This window comes from Colletotrichum aenigma (genome assembly GCF_013390185.1).
Source record: "Colletotrichum aenigma strain Cg56 chromosome Unknown KSG_Cg56_contig02, whole genome shotgun sequence".
Classification (NCBI taxonomy): Eukaryota; Fungi; Ascomycota; class Sordariomycetes; order Glomerellales; family Glomerellaceae; genus Colletotrichum; species Colletotrichum aenigma.
The window spans coordinates 2,095,797-2,120,539 of NW_023500908.1; the positions used below are offsets into that span (position 1 = coordinate 2,095,797).

Sequence of the window (24,743 nt, forward strand, 5' to 3'; positions counted from 1 at the left end):
GTGATTAAGGCGTTTGGGGTCTCATCACTGCCACGGAGTGGCTCCCACTGTTCATGATTATACAGGCGGATGAGGACTTATCCGCCTCATTGACAACTGGAAGACATGTATTCACTGACTCTCGCGGACCAGAAACGTGAGTGTGTTGATTCAACGTTGTGAAATATTTCCGAGAATGTGCCGGTTCTCCATTCGAGGTCTCAGCATGAAAGCTGGAGGGCGTGTTTTCCCTTTTGCAATACTGTGATTTGACTGCGCTGAAAACCAGGTTAAATGATTCCCAGTTCCCCATACGGACACGTCCGCGGAGATACCCAATTTGCCAAGTCCTCCCAGCCATGCCATGATGGTGTCTCTCGTATGCAATACAACGCCTTCAAGATCTCATGCTTGCCGACAGCTTGGAATTGAGTTCCACGGTGGGTTACACAGCCTGTAGGCCTGGTCTGCTAGATGCTGAAGCATTTGCTTGGCTGTCATGACTGAAATGCAGAACGAATCCTCACATGATGGTAACCCAGAGGGTACGTAGTAAGTTAGTCATGCTTTGGGTTCGGTTTTAACAATTGATGCGTGCAACGAAAATGAGAGATCATCGGAGAAAAAAAAGAGAATGTCTGCATTGGTTAAGATCCCGGGCTATTCAACTTGTTGGTGCGTAGCTGTAATTTTGTTGACTGGTAATGCAACGAGCTTCACACAGATTGTACTTTACTGTTAATCCTGACCTTGTACGTTTTTTCGATAGCGTGTGTGCAACAACTCTGGATGTCTCTCCATTTCATATGCTGCTTGAGCTCAGTATCATTATCCCAAGTCCACCGGCTCCAGTTACGCGGGACCCAGTTAGCCCCGTTGTCCCCATTGCGGTTTACTCGATAGAATAAGCTTCTTGTTACTCGATCGAATCGCGATCCGAACTCTGATTGGCCGCACCCCACACACTCGACGGATGTCAATATCTGAGCAACCGACGGGATATCAAAGCCAAGGCGACAAGGGCAATCTTAGGCTACCTGCAAGGAGCGAACATTCCTTGGAAAATCACGATCTGCAATGCAGCAGCGGGAAGGGTTGCCCAAATAGTTGAATAAGCAGGTTGATGCCGCTCAGCGATCCTCGGCGCTTCCCGACTCGATGTTGTTATGGCACTGAAGCCATCTCACTTGAGCTACGCAGCAACCCATACAAACGGACCTTGACCGAAAACAAGCAGACTTTGGTAGAATATTGAGCCCCCAGTTGCGGGAAAACTCGGAGTGCTGCTTGATTTCCCTGTCTGCTTATCAGCAGGCACTGCGCAGTTCCTCTCTACTTACTCTGCAGTGAAGCCTGCAGTTGAACCTACTATGTGTCATGCCAAGTCGTTAGCTAGCATCCGAGCGAAGCTACAGACATCATATCCCACGCTTTACGCGGTTGCAAATAGAGTTCATCATGCGTGAATGTCGCAGGAAGACGACCAAAGCAATTACTATAGACGCTCAACTGTGACAAAGTGTAAATCTGCGCCGAATGTGAGAAGAACATGAAGAGAATGAAGAAAAGAAAGCTCATGTCCTGCCAAGAAGAGAATAGACCTAAACTGGAGATAGATCATTTGAATCCAGGTACAAGAAAAGTCCACCTCAAGCCACAAACACATATTACTGACGCACCTCCATTCAAATACCTTAGACTGCCAAGACTGCCAGGAAACCCTAAGATGCTGGTCGGAAGATACCATGCTTTCAACCTGTCTCTTCGGGAACATCGGACCAGAATATAGCTCAACCTCCTCACGATCCCCAGGTGGGACCCAGATCTGATAGATATAAAGGCCGATCCAACCACACTGATTTGGGCCACTTCTCTCATCTTACCGTCGTCATCAAGAAGGCAGCAGGAGCAACCAATATAATTCTCCCTCCATCATGGTTTTGCCCCGATTCTTCGGGGTGGCGCTTTTTGCGACATGCATTCAAGCCCTGCTCCCGAACAACTCTTCGTCAGACCTCCTTGTGTTTGCGTCGTCCCACGTCGTTCTAAGCGGATCTGTGAGCGAGGCAACTTTCGTGGTCAACACGACAACCGGCAAGATCATCTCAGTCGACAACTCCGTCAGATCACCCTCCGAATTCCCTCCAGGCACCGTCTATACAGACTATTCGCCAAAGCTCCTGCTTCCTGGACTACTCGACGCCCATGTCCATCTCAACGAGCCCGGCCGGACGGAATGGGAAGGGTTCTGGACCGGCTCTAGAGCGGCCGCATCGGGGGGTGTTACGACACTGATTGACATGCCTCTTAACTCTCTTCCGCCCACAACCACTGTCGAGAACCTCATGACCAAAGTCAGGGCGGCCGACGGCCAGTGCTGGGTCGACGTCGGCTTTCATGGTGGTCTGATACCCAACAATACGCAGCACCTGAAGCCTCTGGTCGACGCGGGTGTACGCTCATTTAAGGGGTTTCTCATTGAGAGCGGTGTGGATGAGTTCCCAGCCATAGGTCCCAACGATATCGAAGCAGCCATGTATGCCCTTGCTGGCTCGCCTACCACAGTCATGTTCCATGCGGAGATGTTGCCTCCCAACATAACCCTCGTTGGCTCTCGTGCACCATACACTGGCCCTCTGACTAGCTATCAAACCTATTTGGATTCTCGACCTCCAACGCTGGAGATATACGCCATTAGTCAGATTCTTTCCAAGGCCCACGTTGCACCCGAGTTGGACTTGCATATTGTGCATCTGTCTGCTGCTGAGGGCATCCCTATGTTGCGCGAGGCAAGAGACCGTGGCATCCACATCACCGCCGAGACGTGCTTCCACTATCTCAGTCTGGCCTCCGAGGACGTTCCCGAGGGAGACACACGCTACAAGTCAGCCCCTCCAGCTCGCGACCTGTCCAACCAGGCCCTTCTATGGGAGGAGCTCTCGCGTGAGAATGGCGACGGTGTTATCAAGACCGTAGTCTCGGACCATTCGCCCTGCACACCGGACCTGAAGTTGATTCCAGAGTCACTGGCTGTTGCCCCGCACAGCCATCAGGGCGAGGATGGTGACTTCTTCAGTGCATGGGGAGGTGTCAGTAGTCTTGGCTTGGGGCTCTCCATTTTTTGGACCCAGGCGGAGTCTCGAGGTATCACCATCGAGGATATCGTCCGATGGACGAGTAGGAATACGGCACGTCAAGTTGGCTTGGAGCAGGAGAAGGGGGACCTGGGCGTGGGATTCGACGCTGATGTGGTGGTCTTTGATGATACAGCTTTATTTGAGGTTAACACCGACACCATGTTCTTCCGGAACGAGGTCTCCCCCTTCGAAGGAAAGACACTAAAGGGAGCCGTGGACGAGACTTGGCTGCGTGGGCGAAAGATATTTGATCGTACAACAGGATTCAATGAGGAGCAGGGCCCGGTCGGAAGAACTATCCTGGAACCGCGGCGGCGAAAGGCTGTGAGAATGGTTTAGATCACAATCTGATCTGCCATTGTTATACCTTGTCGAGTATTTCGACCATTGCTAGAGGCGCCTGGATACGATTTGCCGTATGTTTGTAGCATTGAATTCACCTTAGCTCCAAGTGGGTTGCCTGGAGTGACATTCGTTTTTGTACAATGAACCATCGTCTGTGGGAAACCTTGCAACTTCAACGTATGTAGAGTAGTGTTATAAATGATATCATCGCTATGCTAAATCCTCCCGAAAGATGTTCAAAAAGCCTCCACCAAGGTGGCCAGAAACAGAAATATCAAACGGTAGTTATCAAGCCTGAAATGGCCTCATTTCGCTGGACGTAATCGCTCGCTTGCTGTTCGTTCCTGCGTGAAACCCACGAATCAGTTCTTGCCTTGACCTTTTGATTCGCATTTCGTCCGGAGGTTGGCTACTTACCTGCGGGACAAGAAGTAACACAAGTATTTGTCAAGCCAGTGAGAGGCCCTTTGCAGCAGTAGCTGCCGCCGAGCGGACGAATGGTGTCAGTAGAAACGGACTGCGTGCAGCCGTTACACGACCCGCTACCATCGGGGAAGGTGCAGGCCTTGTAGCATCCAAAGTTTCTGCATTGGCTGGTTCCGTCGGTGACCTGAAGATCGAAGAGCTCGGATTCGCCGTTACCACATGCGGCGAAAGCCTGAGTTGCGAACAGAGCAACGAGCTGCAAGAGTTGAACCTTCATGTTGAAAAGGTTGACGAAGAGCGAGAGTACTGGTGGCAACGAGAGTAGGTGAAGATTGCAGCGAAGGAGATGCAGTGATCAAAATCGCTGACATGAACTGACAAGACACAAATCTTTATATGGAGTGCGTTGATAAGTCATTATAGAAGCTGGATATTACGAGACTCTGAGAAAGTCTAATAAGTGTACCCTTGTCTGGAACCATACTACATTTGGTAGCACATTCGTATCAAGGCATTTTCAAATCCCGTTCACTGTGGAGATATTCCGACGTACGGCTTCCGTAGACCAATCAGTCCGAATAGCGACTGGTCATTCTGATCATAAAGTTCTTTTCTGCTCCTAAGAGGCTGTGCAGATGATGCGTCCATGTTACTAAGATGTCAAACAAATGGTCCGGGCGTCGTCATTGAGTCGCGCAAAGACGCCCTGTCTTGAATAACCTGGCGGCCTTTACGTCGGCACAGGCGAGGGGAAAGGCAGATGAAGCGTCGGTAAGGCGTAAAAAGAATCAGCTGTAGAGTGCAGGTCGGTATATTCGCTAAGTGGTAAGGTTCAACCCCCAGGCAACTGTTTCGCTAGACTCCTTGATACTGGCGGCAACAGGGAGCCGTTACGGATACACGCTCACGGGCGCATGACCGGCCTGATCACACTCAGTATCACGACTCATGACGGCCCCCAACAGGCCCCGGGGGAGCCGACTATCCCAAACCTCCAATCACTTGGCCTGATCATGCCGATCATATTCTAGAACCTTTCATGGGGCGACCCTCCGCACCAGATTTATCCAGCATAACATCTACCAGATGAACCAATACATCCTCAAGCATCTCAGCTACTGTTAGTGAGAATAGACTTTATCCGGGTGTATGTGCGTTACCGGTAAAACGGCTCGTTTTCGAATTATGGCAACAGTCGTCTGGGATACTTGGAAATGAGAAACCACTATTCTCCGTGCCGATTCCGAGCGGCATTGGACATAATGAACGTCACGGACTGAAAAATCGATTTACTCGATGAAGAGTTTGAAGATGTCGATTTCCTGAAGCTGTAGATCTCATACCTTACTAAGCTTTTTCTTCGCACTGTAGTTCTGATAAGTCCGGTGAACAACCCGCACAGCCTGCGATGAGGTCCTGACCCAACGTTCAATTACCTGCAGCTCGATCGGCCACAATCGGCGGAAGCCCGATCACTGAAAGACACTGACATGAGAGAAACAAGCTCTCCCCAGCCCATGGAAGGCACCCGCGCCCGCATTGCCAGCCGGCGAAATCTGATTTCCCGTCCCCCAGCCCCAAGACTCCACGAGCTCAAGCTAATGGGAAACTTAAATCGGCTTTGAATCCTTGGCTTGGATGAACAGGGTTCAAGCACGCCAAAAAATCGCCTTCCCTCTCGAATAATGGTAACGTCTCCTCCCGAGGGTCGGGGATGCTCCACGTCCACCAATGCCGACTATTTGATCATACGAATTCCCACTCAGTTAGCTGGCCCCTGTCAATCGGCCACACCTCGCCTCTCATTTTTCCGTGGACAAGTGCAGGAGATACCATTTCGAAATATGGCCCCTGGGGTCGGACAACTAATGGCAGCGAAAGCCCCGCAAAAACGCAGATTAAATCGCCCTCAAGTATCTCACTGTTCGCTTTTCCAAGCCTGCCCGACTCAGTAACGAACAACGCTCCGCCAGCTGAGCTGACTATGAGCTCTGTAGCAACGTTCTCGTTGTATTTGGTTAGTTCCCATATTTCTTTCGGGCTTGTCTGCTTGTCAAGCAGTCTCCAAGCCTCTTCCGAAGCGGGTCGCTTCAATTCGTCATTCACCAATTCAATCTTGAACAGTTCTTTGAACGCAGCTGTAAACCCATCTCTACTGATCGCGTTTGTGCTCAAAGACTTGGTAATAAAATCCGGAAATGAGTATCCGAACTTGGCCCTCACTTCTTCATTGGCTCGATCCACGGGATGGAGTTCTTGGCTGATGCATGGACCGATTTTTTCGATTTTTGTTCCCTTCATGACCAGTCTTAGGCCGTCGGCGCTGAAGTTGATCGACGGTTCAGCGCCATTACAGGCATTGACCTCCGACGCCGCTGATTCCCAAAGTCTCCGACGAGACAACACGCTAGTTGGTTCTGCAACCCAGTTGACTGCCCAAGATGGGAGCGTCGGGGAATTAGGCTGGACGAATCCATGCAGCAGAACCTTGAGATTCTGTTGCTTTGTGATGAGCAGTCTAGTCGCTTCAGAACACAGCTCTTCGGGCGAGCGGTCGTAAGATACACGGATCTCTTGAAGAACACCGTGGAACAGTTCTCGCAGTGCGAATATCTTATCCCGCGGATCCGACGCCTTCATTCGAAGCATGTTTTGCAGTGAGAGGGCCAACATCCACGGGGGCGGCTGCGATGTGTTGACGTACTGCAGGGATTGAAGAAGACGGAAATGGAGATACAATCGGTTGCTGATCTGATGATCAAAAATGTTCGGATATGCAATGGCGCGGATGGTCGAGAGTGGGCACAGCTGGCCAGTGACACAAAGGAAGGCGGAAGTAGTGTGTGTGCACTCTTGTAAAGTCCACATTCGAGACCAGTACGGTGCGCGAGAGATGTTGGATATAATTTCTTTTCTGTGACCTACATTCATGATCAATAGTCAGTCATGTCTCAATCGAGAGCTAAGATAATTTGGTGAAATTCCTTGCCTTTGACAACGACATTACCAACAATTGGGTGCAGCCACTTCATGAGTGGGACAAGCCACTCAGGCTCGTACCCATTAGTCGTGAGGAAGCGAAGTAGCTGGATCATCCAAAGGCTCTTGAGATCAGGCGGTGCGCAGCTCATCCCGAGCCATAAGACAACCCGTGAAGCACGGTTATAGATCTCGGCCATCATCCCTATTTGTGTGCTTTTCTCTGCATTGGATGACTGATTGATACATATCGCATCGACCCAAAGTCCAATCTGAGCCACCGTTCCGCCGACGATGCGCTTCCGTAGAACTCTCAAGGCGGATGCACAGTTGGGCGTAAGAAGCAAAGTCTGGCAATTGTAGCTCGTAGACATGACTGTCATGCTTTCCGAAGGTGACTCATCATTCCAGGTGTAAGACAGAGTTTCATACTCAGGCGGACTGTCTAAGTTGACCTCAATCAAGTCGCACACAAGAGGTGCATCGGCATTCGTGCTGGAATGAAGTATGACCAAGCGGATGGATCGAGCGCTTGCGAGGGAAGCATAGCGGTAGCTGTTGTTGGTGTTCATGGCAAACAGACTCGAGGCCTGCCTTAATTGTTCGATGCCGATGGTTGTTCTTGCGAGCGGAGGGAAGGGGTTGGATAACGGTCTTTGATTCAACTCTAGTCGGCAGTCTACCCATGATGTTCATGACAAAGTGTAAGATCAGGTGAGAATGGCTCAGCCGCAGCTGAATTGGAGAAACATCCGAACGTGGTGTAAAGCGCAGTTATTGGATAAGACGAACCATGTTTGCACTGAGTGCTTTCATTGGTTGGAAAGGGGCGACGCACCTCGTCTTCGGACTAACTACTTTCAGACTCCTTCGACGAGCCTGGTCATTTAGCAATCATGTAGCGATCATAAGGCGGTACGCGGTGCATTCTGAGTAGGTTCAAGGAGTCTGTCTATCCTGGCACGTAGCAGCTGAATATTCGACATTGAAATGGAGAGGGTCATCAGTAAAACTACTCGTTCGATAGGCTCGTCGAGCACAAAAGCTGTTTCATGGGGTTTAGTGTGGCTGTCTACTCAATGGAAAGAGTACAGTACATCTCTCATTGACTACCCCCATTCACTCATGCGCCCAATTTGGAGAAAACTGAAACGCAATTTTATGTCCGTAGAGGTACATTGTATGGTAGTGAAGCCGCAAATACCATCGCAGCATGCTATAGCAGCAGCCAACGCACACCTCGTAACTTAGGGAGGCAATGGAAATTACCCCAACCGCAGATGATTCACCAATATTTATAAATCATTATCTATTTCTTGAGTAATTACTTGTCGTCTCTGTTATCTCAGGGCTACGTCAGGACTACCATCATCCTCATTGAATGTAGATAGCTTGGAAGAGCGATGGACTGCGACCTGGAACAGCAGCATTGTCATGAGAAATGTACGAAAGTGCTGTGCGTTGAATCTTCACCTATACAGAGTTGATGTATTTAAAATTCGACGATCAGTCTACGTACCGTTCAAAAGATTTCGTTATGCCATGCTGAAGCCACGTGAACTCGAGAGGGGGAAGAAGGGGGTAATCAGAATCTCATTTCCAAGCCGTTGTCGGAACGGACCAATGATACTCTGATATTTCCTGAAAGTTATCTGAACCCGTGCCGGTCCAATCAGAGTCTAGAAAATGAGCAAGAATGGCAAGGGGGAGAGTTCTTACCCCAGTTCCGCCAGGCTTTAAGGTTTGGTAAGGTTACTTGGCACGAACTCAAGGTCCGGATTGGTCCCGCGTCATCCGACCTTCGCTCACATGAGCTTCTTAAAAACACCCGGGCTGGAACTTCTTGAGATGATCACTTCATGTTTACAGGTGCGATGATACTGGTTGTTCATCACGTCCGTCAATATGTCGCCAAGGTCCCAATGGCTATGGATGGCCCTCGCGATGGCAACTGCCGCTGCGGCACAAGCCCCCAGTGTCATGGACACGTATGACTATATACTCATAGGCGGAGGAACCGCGGGCATGACCCTAGCTTCAAGATTATCTGCAGTTCCGGAGAGTGGGTTTGATCCAAGTTCAAACTGAAGCTGATGTTTGACAGCTAACCGTGCCCGATCATAGATATCGTGCTTGTTATTGAAGCTGGGTCCCTGTTCGTGTGCCCTGTTTATTGAACCAAATTGTCAGAGAGTTTCTGACAGCTATGAGTACAGAGACAATTACGAAGCTGCAGTCATGATTCCTCGATTTTATCCAGGAGCATCTGGCTTCGCCCCTGGAACTAGATACGACTGGAACTTGACGACGGTGCCCCAAACATTTCTCCAAGGGCAGACTGTCAATCTGACTCAAGGCCATACCATCGGAGGCAGCAGTACTGTGAACGCGATGATCTTCGACAGAGGGATGCCGTCGAACTATGATTCTTGGGCCGCACTTGGTAACGAAGGCTGGGGTTTCGAGAACCTATTACCGTACTTCAAGAAGGTTGAACTCATGTCTTCAAATCATCAATCCTACTTCGTTTGCTAATGACGCAATGCCAGAGCGAGACCTTCACAGCAGCGACTCCAGAGCATGCCTCACTCTACGGCCTGACGCACGACCCAGCTTGCCATGGATACGAAGGGCCAGTGCAGTCAAGCTATCTCGCGTGGTCGCATCCAAACAACAGTGCGTAGCTTCTTTGACCTCATGTCACGGAAAGTTCAAAACTTAATGATGCAGCCAACTTCCTCGACGCGATGCATGGCCTTGGCATAACCTCGCCGATTGATCAAGGATGTGATCCTCTTGGGGCCTACCTTACGACGCACTCGGTTGACCATCGAAATCAGTCGCGATCAAGTGCTCGAACAGCTCACTTTGACACTACATCAACCAGGGCCAACTTGAAGGTGTTAACTGAACACCAAGTCACCAAGATAATTCTTGACACGACAAACGGAAAAATAACTGCAAAGGGAGTCGAAGTAAGTTTATTCGCCAATCAACCCTGTAAGGCTACTTTTTAAAACATCGCGCAAACAGTTTTCCTCGACAACCGATGGCTATCTCAAGACTGCTGTCGCTACCCAGGAAATTATTTTGTCAGCAGGTGCTCTGAACTCCCCAAAGATTCTGCAGCTGTCCGGAATTGGCCCAGCCCCTTTGTTGACTAATACCGGGATTAATGTTACGGTCGACTTGCCTGGGGTTGGCGAGAATCTCCAGGACCACCCGTTTGGGCTGACTCTCGCATCACGTTGGTTTTCTCACCTGCTGTAAGCTATTCTCACTAACATAAAAAAGTAAGCCCCGGTATTCCTGCAAACTCTGACCTTGACAATGCAACATTTGACGCCGAGCAACGGGACCTCTACTATGCCGAGAGAAAAGGTGAACTATTCCCTAGTCAATTAGACTACAAGTACTCGGAGAGCGCTTACTAAAGCCGGACGCTTTTTAGGCCGTTGGACAGACACTATTGCCGAAGCCCTGGCTTTCATCCCGCTTTACAATTTCACTAAAGCCGACTTGGCCAACGACCTCATCTTGTCCATTGGGGCGAATTCTACACAATATCTACATGACAGTATCAACAGTACGGTGGTTGCTGGGTATGAGAAGCAGACAGAGTTGATTGCATCGATGCATTCGAAAGGCTCCACCGCCGCAATGGAATTGCTCTATGTTGATGGAGGTCGCTCAGTCGTCAATATCCTGATGCATCCACTCAGCAGAGGAACGGTATCAATCACGTCATCAGACCCCTTTGCACCTCCCGCCATCGACCCCAGGTACTTTTCCCATCCTTACGAGAGGCAGGTGCTTGTCGAGTCATTGCGGTTTAACAGGAAACTGTTGGCAACTGCGCCCATTCAAGCTCTAGGTGCAACCGAGACGCTTCCGGGAACGGCCACCGAAAGCGATGCGGACATACTGAATTTCATCAAAGGGGTCACGTCAACAGAGTACCACTATGTAGGAACATGCGCAATGCTCCCGAAGGCTCTGGGCGGCGTCGTGGACGCTGAGTTGAAGGTCTATGGTGTTGATGGTTTGCGAATCGTTGATGCGAGCATCATGCCCCTGTTGCCATCGGCGCATACCCAAGCGACGGTGTACGCAATTGCAGAGAAGGTGAGTGTTTTCTGGTCCGAATCCACAGGTTTTGCTAACATCCAGTCTAGGCTGCAGACATTATTTTGGGACTTTCGGTAGACGGCCGTCAATAATCGATCCCAGATTGTGGGACCACACTGCCTGAACCTCAAGAGTTGAGCATGCTGCCTCATCGCGCACGCGTCCTTGAGTACAGAGAGATTTAATAGACTTAGGTTGTGTGACCTGGCTGTTGTTTAGATGCCACGGTGGCTGGGTAAGACCTGGCACGGGATCAGGAGCCTTGCCAATTATTGAACACATTCGTATTTCCAGTTTTCGCAATTGAGTCCGGAAACTTTGTTGAATCTTTGACAACGAATGGCTCTTGATGTCGGTGCGAAGATCTTCTGCATCACGTGTGTGCAGCCATTCACATTGCCGCATATCGGCATTCGTAGAAATAGTTGGGGGTGGAAGCCGAAAAACCGCCCTAGCCAATGGTGTGTCGCTCGCAAAAGGGCCACGATCGATGAAGGATTCAATCCTGGTGTGAACACGACCAACCAACAACCGTCAAAAACCACCGACAGACCAATCCTTTGCATAAGCGCTGACTTATTCCCATCCAACAGCTCACAAGGCTGTTGCCGCCATGCCACTGCCGCCGCGGTTCGGTATCGGCGGCGGGAAGAGTCCACGCGAACAGAATTTGGACGCCTCTGTGAATCGATCGCTGACGCTAGTAAGTCGATATGGAAGACTAAATACACTTAGTTCACAGCCAGCCGCACAACTAACGGGCCTGGGAGATTTACCTTCACCGCCAGCGAGCTTTTGTGAGGACGAATGACCAAAGTTCCATGAAGCTGAACAGCCCTGCATGACACCCATGTCGAATACCACCAACTGAATCACGTCTGCCACCGGGGGTAAACAGGGGCTTGCATATCCTTAGCGAACCATTTAGCGGGTACACAAACCGATTTGTAGCTGCCTAGCTGGGCTGATATTTTGTCTCAGCAAGCTCCCGGCTGGAGGCGCCGAGAGCCTCCTTAAATCCAACGATCTCCCTCTTTCTCTCAGCTCACCCGCCCGCCACAAACACAACTCGCCTTCGATCGATGAGGTCGGAGCAGAATCAGCGACAACAAAAACCTTTCAAGCGGCCAATTGGAGAGAGTCTAATTAGTCAGCAGTGCCGCGACTATGTCGTCGAACAGCACTGACAGCAGTGGGGGAGGCGGCGGAAAAGACGACGACCTCGAGCTGATCGTGGCCGTTGTCGCGTTGGTTATTTCCGTCCTCGCGTTCATCATTGCCATTTTCCAAGCGCTGCAGCAGTATTATGCTTCAGCTACGGGATATTCGTCATGTACACCAAAGGTCATGGGAGACTGGGCGCAATTTACGCGGCGCATCTTCAAATGGTACGAATTTCGCTTCGAGGTCGAGTTCGAAACTCCCGTCATCTTCGTCGCGCCCCCGACAAACCCCAGGGGACCATTGGGAGAGCACAAACACAAGGAAATCACCTACATGGTTGGAACACCCGACAGCTACAAGAAGACGTACACTTGGGACCAAGACCAGTATAACCAGATCGACAAGAGCTTGCGGGCTGGTGACACTCGCCAGGCTATCCACACCGCCGATAACGAACTAGCCAACTGGTTGGGGCTCTTGATGGCAATTCAGCGCATGGAGAAGGAATCACGAACATGGCAGGACAACGAGTATTTCGGCCACACCCCTCAATGGCAAGAACAGACACAGTGCCATCCCAACCCGACCAGCACCTTCGTTCCGTACACTCTCACCGTCGGCATGCAGAGGAAGAAGAAGTCGTGGGATAGCATGCCCGACAACATGAAGAAGCCATATGCAACCACGACCATCTCGCATCTTGTGGAGATGGCGGCAATGCTGGGAATTTACTGGAAGGAGTTCAACAGAAACGAGGACCGCTACCGCGCTCAAGGAAACGGCTTTATGATCACTGGCTACGACGTGGATGACTTGGGGGTCGTTTTTACCTTCCAGAAGACGGGTCCGACTTGGTTCCATGAGAACCGCGTTGTCCCTCACAACAGCGTCAAGGAGCTCTGCTTTGGTTACTGTCCAACGATATTTCGCCAGCAGAATAGCAGCAATCACAAGTACACAGACGAACCGAAGGACATTGGTACCTTGCAACTAGGAAGCATGTCCGCGATTGCGGAGACTCTTGTTGTGCTCGGCTGCAATACCAACACCGTCAAGTACTTCCGAAAGCCGACGTCTGATACGCGACACACTCACCTTTTTCCTAGTAAGTCATATGCAAGAACCTTTTCGGGGTTATTACCAGAAGCTAACATGCTCCCAGTTGCATTTGAGCTCCTCGGCATGACCGGCGTCGCCCTCCAAATCCCCGGCACCGCCTTTCGAATGCTCCCCAACCCAACGATTTGGCATTGGGATAGAAAGTCATTCTCACTGCGCACGTTCCTGGGCGACTTTGTCCACGGCATGAAGGAAGCCTCTTCCAGCGACGCAATGTTCAGTGAAGAAGTCGGATCATACGTCGCCACCATTCACAAGGAAGCTGCCAAGATTGAAGACAAGTTTCAAGAGCTTGAGGCGCGCGACGGACCGGAGGCAATCCTAAGGCGCACTCAGAATGTCGAAGAAAGAATCTTCTCCAACGACCTTGTCATGTCTCTTCACTCCGCCATCGCCAAGTGCGACGAGTTTCTCAAGAACCAAGAACGCATTACGTTGGTTCAGAACGTTGTACGCGTCCACTTCCAGGAAGTGCTGCGTATCTTAAATGACAGGGATGGAGAATACAAAACCGTTGTCGTAACTCCAGCTAGCGGTGGCAGGAGTGTCAAGGATGTGGTTCAAGAGCTTGTCGTGCCCGGAGCCTCACCCATGCCAAAGACACAGGAGACAGCAGAGAGTCGGAAGGAGATTTCTCTACTCCAGAAGCTAGACTCAGCCTCTTCGAGCGAGAGGCATTCGGTCTTGGTCGAGATTTATCTGCTTTCAGTTCGAAGAAGAGTCATTGAAGTAGTTTGCCGTCATTTGAAGCACGAGCAGGCTCGAAGGGAACGCGGTGCAAGATCAATTGCCTCAGAAGCTTCCTTGGAGCCCGGACTCTCAAGAGGCCAAGGGAAACAGATCAGCGATATCTGGTGCATGTTGGTGTTCCGCATGGTGTGCTGGCTACTTTTGCATGATTTCCACGGGAAGGATATCCAAGTTGAGAAGAGCGATGTGTTCGGTAGCCGTATGCCGGTCTACGTCACTTAGACTCTATATCGACTGGCAATGAGGGGGGATTCAATGACGATGGCATGTAATGATAGTTGACGAATCTCATGATGATCAAACCATCGGGGAGATCAAACACACTATGTCGAAAATTCAGCGGGTTATGATACCCTATGATGTGTGAATATTTACTCAAATTTCATTTTGGCCTCTATAATCTCGTACACCTATTCCTCCTCGCACCTGATATCATTTCTCATCATTTACTCATTGCTTTCCGTTGGCGCCATTCTCACGGCCACCCAGTTGAGAGCGAACGCTCGGCAAAATGTAGCGACCATAGTCAATAGCATCGTTGAGGTTGTCGTAGCCACGGATGGAGATCAACTCAGCGCCGAGGTCGACATAGTCGAGAATAGAGTCGACCACAGTCTTGTGTGAGCCGACAAGCGCCGTCGAAGCGCCACGTGCGTTGGTAGCCGTGACCGTGGGGTACCACAGAGCACGATCTTGAACCTCACCACGCTTGGCAATATCAAGCAGACGCTGCGAGCCAACGTTTTGAGGCTGGCCAGCACTGGCGTCTTGGCCGTTCTTGCCCTGTCCCGCAGCAATATTGCCCTTCAGAGCATCCAGCGTGCGGTGAGCCTTGTCCCAGGCGAGATCGTCCGTCTCAGCAACGATAGGACGGAAGGTGACCCAGATACGGGGACGGTCCTTGCGGCCAGCCTTCTCCGCTTCGCCGTAGATGCGGTCGATCTGCTCCTTTGTCTCCTTGAGAGGCTCGCCCCAAAGACCAAAGATGTCTGCCAAGGAACCGCCAATGCGGTACGCCTCATCTGAAGAGCCGCCGACGGAGACTGGGATGGTGCCATTGGTAGGGCGGACCTTGTTGGTGAAGTTCTTGAATGTGTAGTACTTGCTCTCCCAGTCAAAGGGCTTATCAGACTCCCATGCGCGGCGGAGAATCTTGATGTAGTCCTCGAGACGGCCGTAGCGCTCGTCCTTAGAGAGGAAGTCGCCCTCCTTGGCTTGCTCCGCATCACTGCCTCCAGCGATGAAGTGCACCGCGACGCGACCCTTACTGAGTTGGTCGAGAGTTGCCAGAGCCTTGGCAGCGACGGTAGGGTAGAGGGTGTTTGGTCTCAGGGCGATGATAACGCTGACATTTTTTGTGACGGCAGCAATAGTCGCGCCAATAGTGAAAGGGTCGAATGAGTCAGAGCCATAAGGAACGAGGGTGTAGTTGAAGCCGTAGTCGTCTAGTGACCTGGCATAGCGGACCAGGAACTCGGGATCAACGCCCGCGCCAGGGATCGGGTTGATCTCTGTCGAGGCGTTGGGGAAAGTTACGCTGATAAACTCGGTAGGCATTTTGTGTGTGAAGGGTTGTGTCGGACTACTGCATGAGATTCTTCAAAACACTAGTGTTGAAGATGATGTGCACCGTGGTCTATATACATCCGTCGTTGGATATGACGACAACTGCACAGGAATCACGCCTTACACCCATTGCCGATTTCGGCAAGGCGGTTCTCCAGTGGGATGTCACCTCAACTCCATGTCAGTCCAGACTGAGTGACTATCTAGGCAGCATGACGATGATCATTTTCTGGTCCAGTTTGCTGACGAGAGCTTTTGGTTGAAGTTGTCGCTGGCGTTGTCGGGCTTGTTGCGACCGGTGACCAAAAGCTTCGGCGATGCATGCGGAGCCCGCTCGGTGAAGGCCCGGATCTCGCCGGAAGCCCACCGGAACATATACCACACACCGACGACTTCTGAATCTACCAACAGCAGCACATCAAGTTCGACTCTACCCCGCTTCATTGTCGCACGCAATCCGCAGGATCTGTTTCCACCCACCCACACCTCGCATCTCTAATCCACCGGCGCTTAGCCAACAATCTGAGCCCGTTGAATGGTCAGGAGGCGCAGGAAAGTCCGACCCGGCGTTAATCGTGCCACTGACTTACAAATCAACTTATCTGAGATTGTTCTGGAACCCATGATTGGCCTCTGCTGAGGCCGATACAAGTTGCCAGCCAAACCCCGCAAAGCACGTCAACGCTTAACTTTACAAAGCAGAGTGGCCCTGCCGTGTGATCTTTCTTCCCACAAGATCAGCTACACGTTGTGTACGTGAAGGGCTTAGGTTCCATGAAATTGGTTTTATTGATTCGAGTTACTTCCGGGTATCTTGGCTGGCGGTTGACAAAGCCCCGTTAGTCGTCGAGCAGATCGATCTCATATGCATGGTTGGCAAAATGGGGTCTATAGATGATGCAGACAGATAATCCGGAACATACTCAATATAGCTTACCTAGTAAGGTAGAAACCCGTTGATAATCCCATTGCTTCAGAGAAGGCAACTGCGTCATCGAGTGACATGACCCGGCAGTGGAGAATGATATGGATCTTTCACGCCTGGCCTTGAGCTATGATCAGTACGTAACGTCTTTAAATACAGTCAAAAGCTGCAATTTGATGACTCGAAAGGAAGAGAGTCAACCGAAAAGTACAAGTGTTGATGCAAAGCTCCGCGAACTCCCTATATCAATGCTTCAGATCCAACTGGAAGCTTTTCCAGTTCAATCGGCCCCTTGGTCCGTAATATGGATGCCACCCCTTTTCATATAGTTTTTCACGAATCTCCCCGATTCTCTCCATTCGCTCTTCCTGAGTCATTGCCTCCCACTCCGCCGCTTCTTCCTTCGTTTCCTCCTCTTCCTCATCCTCATCCTCCTCTTCATCCTCCTCCTGCACTTCCCAAAGGCCACGGAGAACTAGATCCAGCCCCCCTGCCTTCCGATCCAAGAGCACTTCGGGTGACCGACGCGGCCATGCGCCCGACTCGTCAGCCCGCCCTATCGTCTTCAAGACGTCACAGGGATCACGTTCAACCGTCCAACCCGTGTTCCATGGCTCGTGGTACTCCCAAAGCCGTTGATACATGATCTCGAAGGCGCGGGCGCCGTCAGTCGACACCTTCAAGCTTTGCAGCCGGGACGGGTTCCTAAGCCCAGCAGCTCTTGACACGACATCAAATATGGACCGTACCAACGTCTCGTCAACTGCGATATTGATGAAATAGTCTCTTATCAACTCCTTTTTGTACGGAGTGTACACGCTTTCCGAATCGTCGAAATCTTCGTTGTTCTCGATGCAAGGGGGAAGGCAAGATCGTTCTTCAAGCCTCCCAACGAGTGTCTCGTCCTCATCGTTGGGGGTTTCGGAGTATTCATCGTCAGTGTCTCCGCGATCGTCGACTTCGGAGTCGGAGATGTGGTGTGTGCCATAGCCAGACGAAGCGTCAGAGTCTCCACCATAGGCATTGGCAGAATGTTTCCATCGCTCAAGGTAAGGATCGTTGTAAAGACCTAGCCTTTCGCCCACTCGGCGCGTGATCTTTGGCCTCACCACTTTCAGCCTAATTCGCAATCTGCGGAGCTTGAGGAACTTTCCCAGAGCCCTGTACAAGGCAACCTCGGTCGCATCCCCCTTGGTGCGAGCAATTGTCAGGGCCAAATCTTCAATGTGTGGACTTTCGGCGAGAATCTGCTGCACATTGCCGATATCAAGCGGCTCAGCAGTGCCCTTCATCAGGTCTAATGTCTGTAAGGTATGGCCCAAGCCAGTAGGAAGTCGGTAGAGAGGGCTTTCGCCATCTATTCTCAGAGTGCGCAACTGCGACGAGAGTCCTCGAAGGAAGCCTTCCATTGCTCGTTGATATGGTCTGATCTCGCTAACCGTTCGTTCGACCCTCAGGTCAAGGCATGTCAATTTCTGGAAGTTGCAAGTCGCCAGGAGTCGGAATGCTTCCATAGTCACTCCAGCACAGAGGGAGAGATTCTGTAGCTGGGCGAAATCGGTACGCCTACTCCATGTCTCGAGCGGGCCACGCAACAACCATGAATCCTCTGAATCCTTCCCATGCTTGATGCGCAGTGAAGACAAAGAACCTGCGGTCTCCTTCACTTCATTCTCATGAAGATGTTGAAAAGGGCCCAAAAACACCGACGGAGTGAAACCGGATTGTGAGAACAGCATGCTCACCTCCTTTAAGTTGGGCGAGATTCTGGTCAAGAGACCTAACACCGTCGCGTTGGCTGCTCTCCTTCCTGATCCGGGATGCGTGTCCTCTGTGTCGTCTTTGAGTTCACTTTGCCCATACCAGCATCGAACACCGTATAGACAAGGAGAGGTGGCCAGCTCCAAGTCAGCATCGTCGAGGCATTTGGCGCTGCGGAACGACTCTTCGGAACTGTGCAGACGAAAGTTGCGTATCCAAAGTCTGCACGTGGTCGGCCTTTCGTGCAGAGCTTTCAGCAGCCACCGCGGAAACGGGGCGGAACATCCGAATTGAACGTCCGTCAAAACCGACATCTTACGGACGAGAGCGACCAGTGGAGCCCAGAGATGTTCAACATCAAGCCCGATATTATGAGCCTTGGCAAGACAATGTAAGTTTTCGCGGTTTCTTTTCGGATACGAAAGATACCCGTCGAAATCGGCTCTGTTTTTGCGCTTTTCATACTCGTTTAGGGCGGTTGCTGCCATATCTCACGAAGTTTATATTCTTCCGTGGGATAGTCGAGTACGTCGTCAACGACGAGGCGACGCACTGAACTCAAGGTTCCGTCGCGATGGAGGGCATCAGAGCATAATTGAACATCGCGATGGAACATGGCGACTTGTATCTCCGGCTTCACCCCATACCTGTGGTCGAAGTCTTGCCTCTGAAAAACTCTGAATTTAATAGTGCGAACCAGGATGTGCTTAGCTGCCGCATGGCACGCCTTGCAGGCCAAGGCAAAAGCCACAACGGGAGCGACATTGTCGTCCTCATGAATGTATTCGCAAATCTGGTCCAAAACTTCGATCGGGAGAGTTTTGAGACTGGCGCGTGGCCGTTGCTGGGTTGCCACTTGGGATGCCGACCTGTTTGCTACAGGGCGAGTGAAGTACTGGTCAAGAGTCGTTTGGTACCTGACCCTCTTGGCTTGGGAGCGTGCGGGCGCAACATCGCGTTCTTCTGGGTTTGCGGTTCGTTTCATGGCGTGTCGAGAACCCGTTCTGCGATGAATAGAAGATCACCGGGCTGAGTGTCAACCGTGGAAACTGTGACGGTCGGAGGCTTCCATTTTATTGCGGCTCCACTGCTTCACAGGGGCCATATGTGTTGTTGGGGGGACAAGAACTTAGATTAGCTATTTCTTTATGCACACTTATGCAAGTAAAACCTATGCATGACCTTGCTCATTAGTCGACCCTGTATATGGACGCAATTAAACCCTGTTAAATCATCATTTCGGCCGCAAGTGACTGGGTGAAGTTGTGGAAATCCTCACGAATATCATATTCAAGTTGTCTTGATGATTGTCGTTGGTCAAAAAACCACGGACGGTCGGACTTGTTTCCCGCGCTCAAGCAACCGCACCCGGAGAGTAAAGGTGCCGACTCAGCGACGTGGCCGTTCTCGGCGGTCCCGTGTGCACAGTAAAATCCCTCGCTGGTCAACGTTATGAACTACATCGGTTAAAGATCGGATAATTTCAGCACTTGTCGTTTGGCAGGATAGAAGATACTGCATAGTGTTTTCAACCTTGGAACAATTGGGGCTAATCCCCCCACTTACTCTCAATTAGCCCCCCGCGATAACAGACCCGCGGGAAAGTCACCAAAGGTATTTAAGTCCTGAAGCCCGAGGCATTGTACTAGTTCGCCAGAGTATCGCGAAAAAGGCCGCAAACACAAGCACAATGGACTTTGGATTGGAAAACCACCGCACTTTCATTGGCAAAAAGGTGTCAGACCTGCCGTCACCATCATTGGTGCTCAGCCTCCCGGTCATCAAGAGAAATGTGGACAAGCTGCATCAAGATGTCGAGAAGGCAGGGGTTACTTTCAGACCTCACGTAAAGACGCTCAAGGTAAGTCTTGGACATTCTTAACGAAAATTTGAGGTTTTCTGACCATTCTCAGAGCACTGAAGTAACGAGATTGATGTTGGGAGACGGTAAATTCAACAAGACAGTCGCATCGACACTATCAGAAATCAGGGGTCTGCTGCCGCTGGCGAAAGAGGGAATTTTGGAGGAGGTGCTCTATGGACTCCCCGTCAGCTCAGGCGTCATCCCCATGTTGAGCGAGTACAGGAAATCTGTCAAGATCCTCCTCATGATCGACCACGATAAGCAGATCGATCTGCTGGAAGAATTCGCAAAGAAAACCGCTGACGCACCGGCACCATGGGACATTTTCATCAAGCTTGACGTCGGCAGTAAGCGTGCGGGCGTTCCTCTCAGCAGTGAGCGTCTCCAGAAGCTCATTCAAAGGGCAAACGAGTCTTCGGTTGTGTCACTTTACGGTTTTTACTGCCATGCCGGCCACTCGTATGGATGCAAGACGCAAGAGGAGGCGGCGGGTGTTTTGGCTGATGAGGTCAATGGAGTCATCAGCGCAGCGAAGTTGATCGTCGGGGAACAGAAACTGACTCTATCCGTGGGCGCCACACCAACGGCGCATGTTGTCGGTACTCTCCAGACCGCCATCCCGTCTAACGTGACTCTGGAGTTGCATGCTGGTGAGCCCCTTGCCATGTTTCCCAAGCGGGAAATAGCTACTGACATTCAACAATAGGAAACTTCCCTACGAATGACCTCCAGCAAGTTGCCACCGGTCTGGTGTCAATTGAGGACCAAGCCGTCAGGATAACGGCAGAGGTCTGCAGCGTGTATCCGGAGCGTAACGAGGCCCTCATCAACGCCGGCACGGTCGCTCTCTCCAAGGAGGCGGGTGCGTTCCCTGGGTTCGGCAACCCGGTAGGCAAGCCTGGTTGGGCTGTCGTGCGCATGTCTCAGGAGCACGGCATCATTGGCGAGGTCCAGGCCCCCGGGTCCAAGAACGCTGAGCCGGAGTGCCGGGACATAGAAGCCAACTTTGAGATTGGCGAGAAGTTGACGCTTTATGTCCAGCACTCTTGCATTACCGCGGCGGCGTTCCACGTTTACTACGTTGTTGACGAGAATGATGTGGTGCAGGATACCTGGGTACCCTGGAAGGGTTGGTAGACGATCAAAATTGTTTTCCGGAATATAGAATAATAGCAGAAACCATGTTCAACAATCATCCACATTGTAAAGATGAGACGTTCAAGCAAGGTTCTTTAACTAATGGTATCTATCCTGCGTTGCCTCCGAGTCCTAATGCCTTAACCCAACAATGCTTTCCAACGCCCGTCACAACCCCATTCAAGCAAACGAAATCCATATTTGGTGCTCATTCATCACGCGACAAACACTCCACGGCCCGGACCTCATAGGCGCAGAATCCTCTTCATCCCAAATATGCTGGAGCAATACAGAGGTTTGCCGGATGTTTCCTAGACCAATCGACGCAAAAGTATGCCCCAGTCTTTCCCTCAAAAATGTTCTTTGCCCCTCATCAACCACGCAGGACCCAATGACAGCAATTGGCCAACAGAGACTAGTGTTTACCCTCACAGTTGGATCCAGCTGCGCCAGATGTGATAACGCCTCCGCCAGCGCCGTTTGGGTAGACACAGCCATGATCCCATTCTCATCCCCAGACAGAGGGTGAAGGGCCGTGTAGAGATACAGCGTCACAGCTTTGTGGTACACGTATCCGGCCAGCGCAACGTCTGGGCTGACCGCCGGGTTCGGGGTCCACGCCTGTACTTGGCTTTGTAGTTGGGCGAAAAGCATGAATTCATCTGCCGAAGGGCGCCAGCCTGGGGTGCCGGAACGGGTTTGTACTCGGCGGGCGAGGTCAAATATTGGAGGGATCAGAAGGATTAGGTTCAGCCAGGTGCCACACAAGTTGCCGACATAGGATTCCGCTACGAGCTCAGTCGCCAAGAGGGCCATGTCGTTGTCCAGGAAGTATTGGTCACTGATCCGAGCGTCTATCGAGATCATGCTGAGCGTGGCTGTGTATACGTAGTATTCGACAAGAAACTGTCTCATGGACTTTGGAAGGGAGATGAGGAGGGGGAGTGAGGGTACGATGAGCGACTTCGCTGCGATGAGATGGTCGTAAGTCGTGCCGTTGATATCGCCTTTAGCTGTCTATTCCGGCTATCAGAAACCATCCGGACTCGATGAAACATGTCATGGTAGCAAAGGGAGAGCAGCTGGGAGGTACTTACCTCGATGAAACATAGAATCAGGGCAGCTATGCCCAGTAATAGTGTCTGTTCCCTGGATTGCTCGCCCATGAACTTGGAGAGGTTCTGCTGGAATAATCGTAGCGACCGATCATAGTATGTGTTGGCGACACTGTCGAAGTCATTCAGAGATTTTGCGGCCCGATGGACCGCGCTCTGTGCTAGAAGTAGCTGCAAGACGAGGTCGCTCTTGAACGCCATTGGTATCAGCTGCTCGCTGAAGGGATTCTGTACCGTGGAACCGTTGGCCATACTGATTGTCGTAGCAGCCAGGTAATGGCTCAGCAGCTCCATTGAGAAGCTATCATTAGTTCCAGGCAGGAATGATAGAGTCCTTGGAACTTGCGTCACTGGACTCGCCGCAGCTCTCACAGGCGAAGCCGTCACTAGGCTCGTCGGAACCTCCGGGGTTTCTTCATCTTGGCGACTACTCCCAGGGACGGCTGGAGTAGGGAAGGAGAGGAAGTCTAGTGATGCCAAGAAGTCGAGATGGTTCTCTGGAGATGGTTGCGGATCATTCGGGCTTGTTGCTGACGCTCGCGTTGGTGGCCGTGGACTCGATCCCGTCGACGCGCCGCTCGGTGACTCTGACGATTGAGATGGCGATGTGTTCTGGCCCATTGGCGAAGAGTGTGAGGGTTGATTGCTTTGGCGAGGCGGAGACTCCTGCATGCTGGGAGACGCCTCTGACTGGGCAGAAGCGCCGGCAGATTCGCCGCCCTCTTGCCGCGCGGTCTCCGATGCGCCGGCCGGCTTCGGCGGGGCGGTCTTGGGGGCTGCAGACGGGGGCCATTTGCACTCGAGCCGGTTGCGTTCGCAGCCGCGGCACCGCGGCTTCGTCTCATCGCACTTCTTCTTGCGGCCGCGGCACGTCAGACATCCCGTGCGGACGCGGAAGATGGGCCCAGCGAGGGTACGGCGGGGTTTTGATGAGTTCATGGGATCGGATCAGCATCGGGCAGGGCGCGCGTTGCGGCGCCCAGGCTCTTTGTTTGAGACCAGAAAAGTTCGATAGAGTCTGGGCCTGATAGCGAGATGACCCAGAGTATGTGATGAGGTGATGTGTTGAGGCGATATCCAGCTCCCCAATTGGCGACATGAAGTTGAACGAGGAGCTGTTTTGCATGGGCCTGATAAGGAAAGATTGCGGGGGTCGTTGGAGCGCGGTCCGTCGCATTCACGAAGACCCGCTGGCCCGCTTTTGGGCCGGAGCCATCGCGGTAAAGGTTCGGATTGGTCGGAACGATGCCACGCTACCCCAACAGGGACATCCCGACGAGAGATCAGAGGGATGACTTGTGTTGCATTGGAGGTTTGGAACCACGAAAAGGAGACTTGGCCCAGGCGAGACTGATGCCAAGGTTGAAGTGCGGAGAGATGTGCTTCCCCCAGTTGATCCACTTGGAAGACCAAGGGCGAAGATGTAATCTGCCCCATATGCTGATCGTTTATCCATAGACGTGCTGCCATTCCTCGGTTTGGTGAGCGGCATAAGATAATGTCCGAAAGTTCGCAAGCGTGGCACCTCGATCCTGTAAGTGCATACGGCTACAGGTTTGAGGACTAACAAGGAACCAGTGCATATGTGGTTCTATGATGTCCTATGAGAAGTACTTTCTGTCCTAGGGAAGGCAGAGTACGAAGCTGTACAGGACTAGTAACCACTCCGCAATCGTTCTGGAGAAGCTGAACAGCAGGATGGCAAAATTCTCACCACTCTGGGAAGTATCCCGTCGGGAAAGAACCGGCAGTTCTCGTACCGAAGCCTGTCTAGTCAGAGACAATCGCAAATACACACAGCGCACAAAGTCGCTTACCGACAAGCAATTATTATTCTCCAGCTGGAACGACAGACTCTCGTACGCTGAACCAGTCAATACTGAGTGGTATCAACGAACCCGGTCAAACTGACGATGGCAGAAATCAATTAAGGCACACTAAAATCATGTGGAAGTGTCCCAGTGAAGTACCGCGCTGTCAATCGTACGACACCAAGGTGACATGGAAATCAGCTACTCCAGATGGCGTCGCTATCACCACCAGTAAAAGCCTCGATGCTACACTACACTTCTTGCGAATTACTAGGTGTGGGGGTCATTTGCAAGAATCAGCGCACCGTCAATATCTTTTCCTTGCGGCCGAGACATGTGGGCTTCTAGTTGCCGCTAGTAATAGCCAATAGTGCGACTCCCCACTACCCGTCGTACAAAGCCACTTTCTGGCAAGGTGCTGAGGGATCGCGAAAGGCCGGGAGCGTTAGGTGGCGACCGACTTCAGCAAATCCAAAAACACGCGGTGGTTGCGATTGAACCTGAATGGTTCTTGGAGTCCAGCGTCTCAGCCACTGG

At 51.6% G+C, this 24,743-nt stretch overlaps 8 protein-coding genes across 8 annotated transcripts; 4 read left to right on the forward strand and 4 right to left on the reverse strand.

The window, feature by feature from the left end:
• Positions 1 to 1,913: 1,913 nt before the first annotated feature.
• DAL1-1 (Allantoinase) lies at positions 1,914 to 3,455 on the forward strand (the record flags this gene model as incomplete). The annotated part of the gene is made up of 1 exon (XM_037317864.1): positions 1,914 to 3,455. One exon carries the CDS (start codon positions 1,914 to 1,916, stop codon positions 3,453 to 3,455), a length of 1,542 nt encoding a protein of 513 aa, XP_037183558.1.
• Positions 3,456 to 3,749: 294 nt separating this feature from the next.
• On the reverse strand, positions 3,750 to 4,164 carry CGCA056_v002607 (uncharacterized protein; the record flags this gene model as incomplete). The annotated part of the gene is made up of 2 exons (XM_037317865.1): positions 3,750 to 3,805; positions 3,879 to 4,164. 2 exons carry the CDS (start codon positions 4,162 to 4,164, stop codon positions 3,750 to 3,752), a joined length of 342 nt encoding a protein of 113 aa, XP_037183557.1.
• A 4,607-nt stretch (positions 4,165 to 8,771) lies between these two features.
• Positions 8,772 to 11,086, forward strand: xptC-2 (Dehydrogenase xptC; the record flags this gene model as incomplete). The annotated part of the gene is made up of 9 exons (XM_037317866.1): positions 8,772 to 8,928; positions 8,991 to 9,021; positions 9,083 to 9,356; positions 9,416 to 9,542; positions 9,597 to 9,841; positions 9,900 to 10,113; positions 10,161 to 10,247; positions 10,318 to 10,991; positions 11,042 to 11,086. 9 exons carry the CDS (start codon positions 8,772 to 8,774, stop codon positions 11,084 to 11,086), a joined length of 1,854 nt encoding a protein of 617 aa, XP_037183551.1.
• A 1,075-nt stretch (positions 11,087 to 12,161) lies between these two features.
• Positions 12,162 to 14,249, forward strand: CGCA056_v002609 (uncharacterized protein; the record flags this gene model as incomplete). The annotated part of the gene is made up of 2 exons (XM_037317867.1): positions 12,162 to 13,263; positions 13,321 to 14,249. The coding sequence occupies 2 exons, from the start codon at positions 12,162 to 12,164 to the stop codon at positions 14,247 to 14,249; spliced, it is 2,031 nt and encodes a 676-aa protein (XP_037183550.1).
• Positions 14,250 to 14,477: 228 nt separating this feature from the next.
• Positions 14,478 to 15,584, reverse strand: ssuD (Alkanesulfonate monooxygenase; the record flags this gene model as incomplete). The annotated part of the gene is made up of 1 exon (XM_037317868.1): positions 14,478 to 15,584. One exon carries the CDS (start codon positions 15,582 to 15,584, stop codon positions 14,478 to 14,480), a length of 1,107 nt encoding a protein of 368 aa, XP_037182619.1.
• Positions 15,585 to 16,763: 1,179 nt separating this feature from the next.
• CGCA056_v002611 (uncharacterized protein) lies at positions 16,764 to 17,927 on the reverse strand (the record flags this gene model as incomplete). The annotated part of the gene is made up of 1 exon (XM_037317869.1): positions 16,764 to 17,927. One exon carries the CDS (start codon positions 17,925 to 17,927, stop codon positions 16,764 to 16,766), a length of 1,164 nt encoding a protein of 387 aa, XP_037182620.1.
• Positions 17,928 to 19,969: 2,042 nt separating this feature from the next.
• CGCA056_v002612 (D-serine dehydratase) lies at positions 19,970 to 21,280 on the forward strand (the record flags this gene model as incomplete). Its single annotated transcript, XM_037317870.1, has 3 exons — positions 19,970 to 20,140; positions 20,193 to 20,793; positions 20,850 to 21,280. 3 exons carry the CDS (start codon positions 19,970 to 19,972, stop codon positions 21,278 to 21,280), a joined length of 1,203 nt encoding a protein of 400 aa, XP_037182621.1.
• Positions 21,281 to 21,545: 265 nt separating this feature from the next.
• Positions 21,546 to 23,334, reverse strand: BEA4-2 (Beauvericin cluster-specific repressor BEA4; the record flags this gene model as incomplete). Its single annotated transcript, XM_037317871.1, has 3 exons — positions 21,546 to 21,641; positions 21,707 to 22,297; positions 22,378 to 23,334. 3 exons carry the CDS (start codon positions 23,332 to 23,334, stop codon positions 21,546 to 21,548), a joined length of 1,644 nt encoding a protein of 547 aa, XP_037182622.1.
• Positions 23,335 to 24,743: the final 1,409 nt, after the last annotated feature.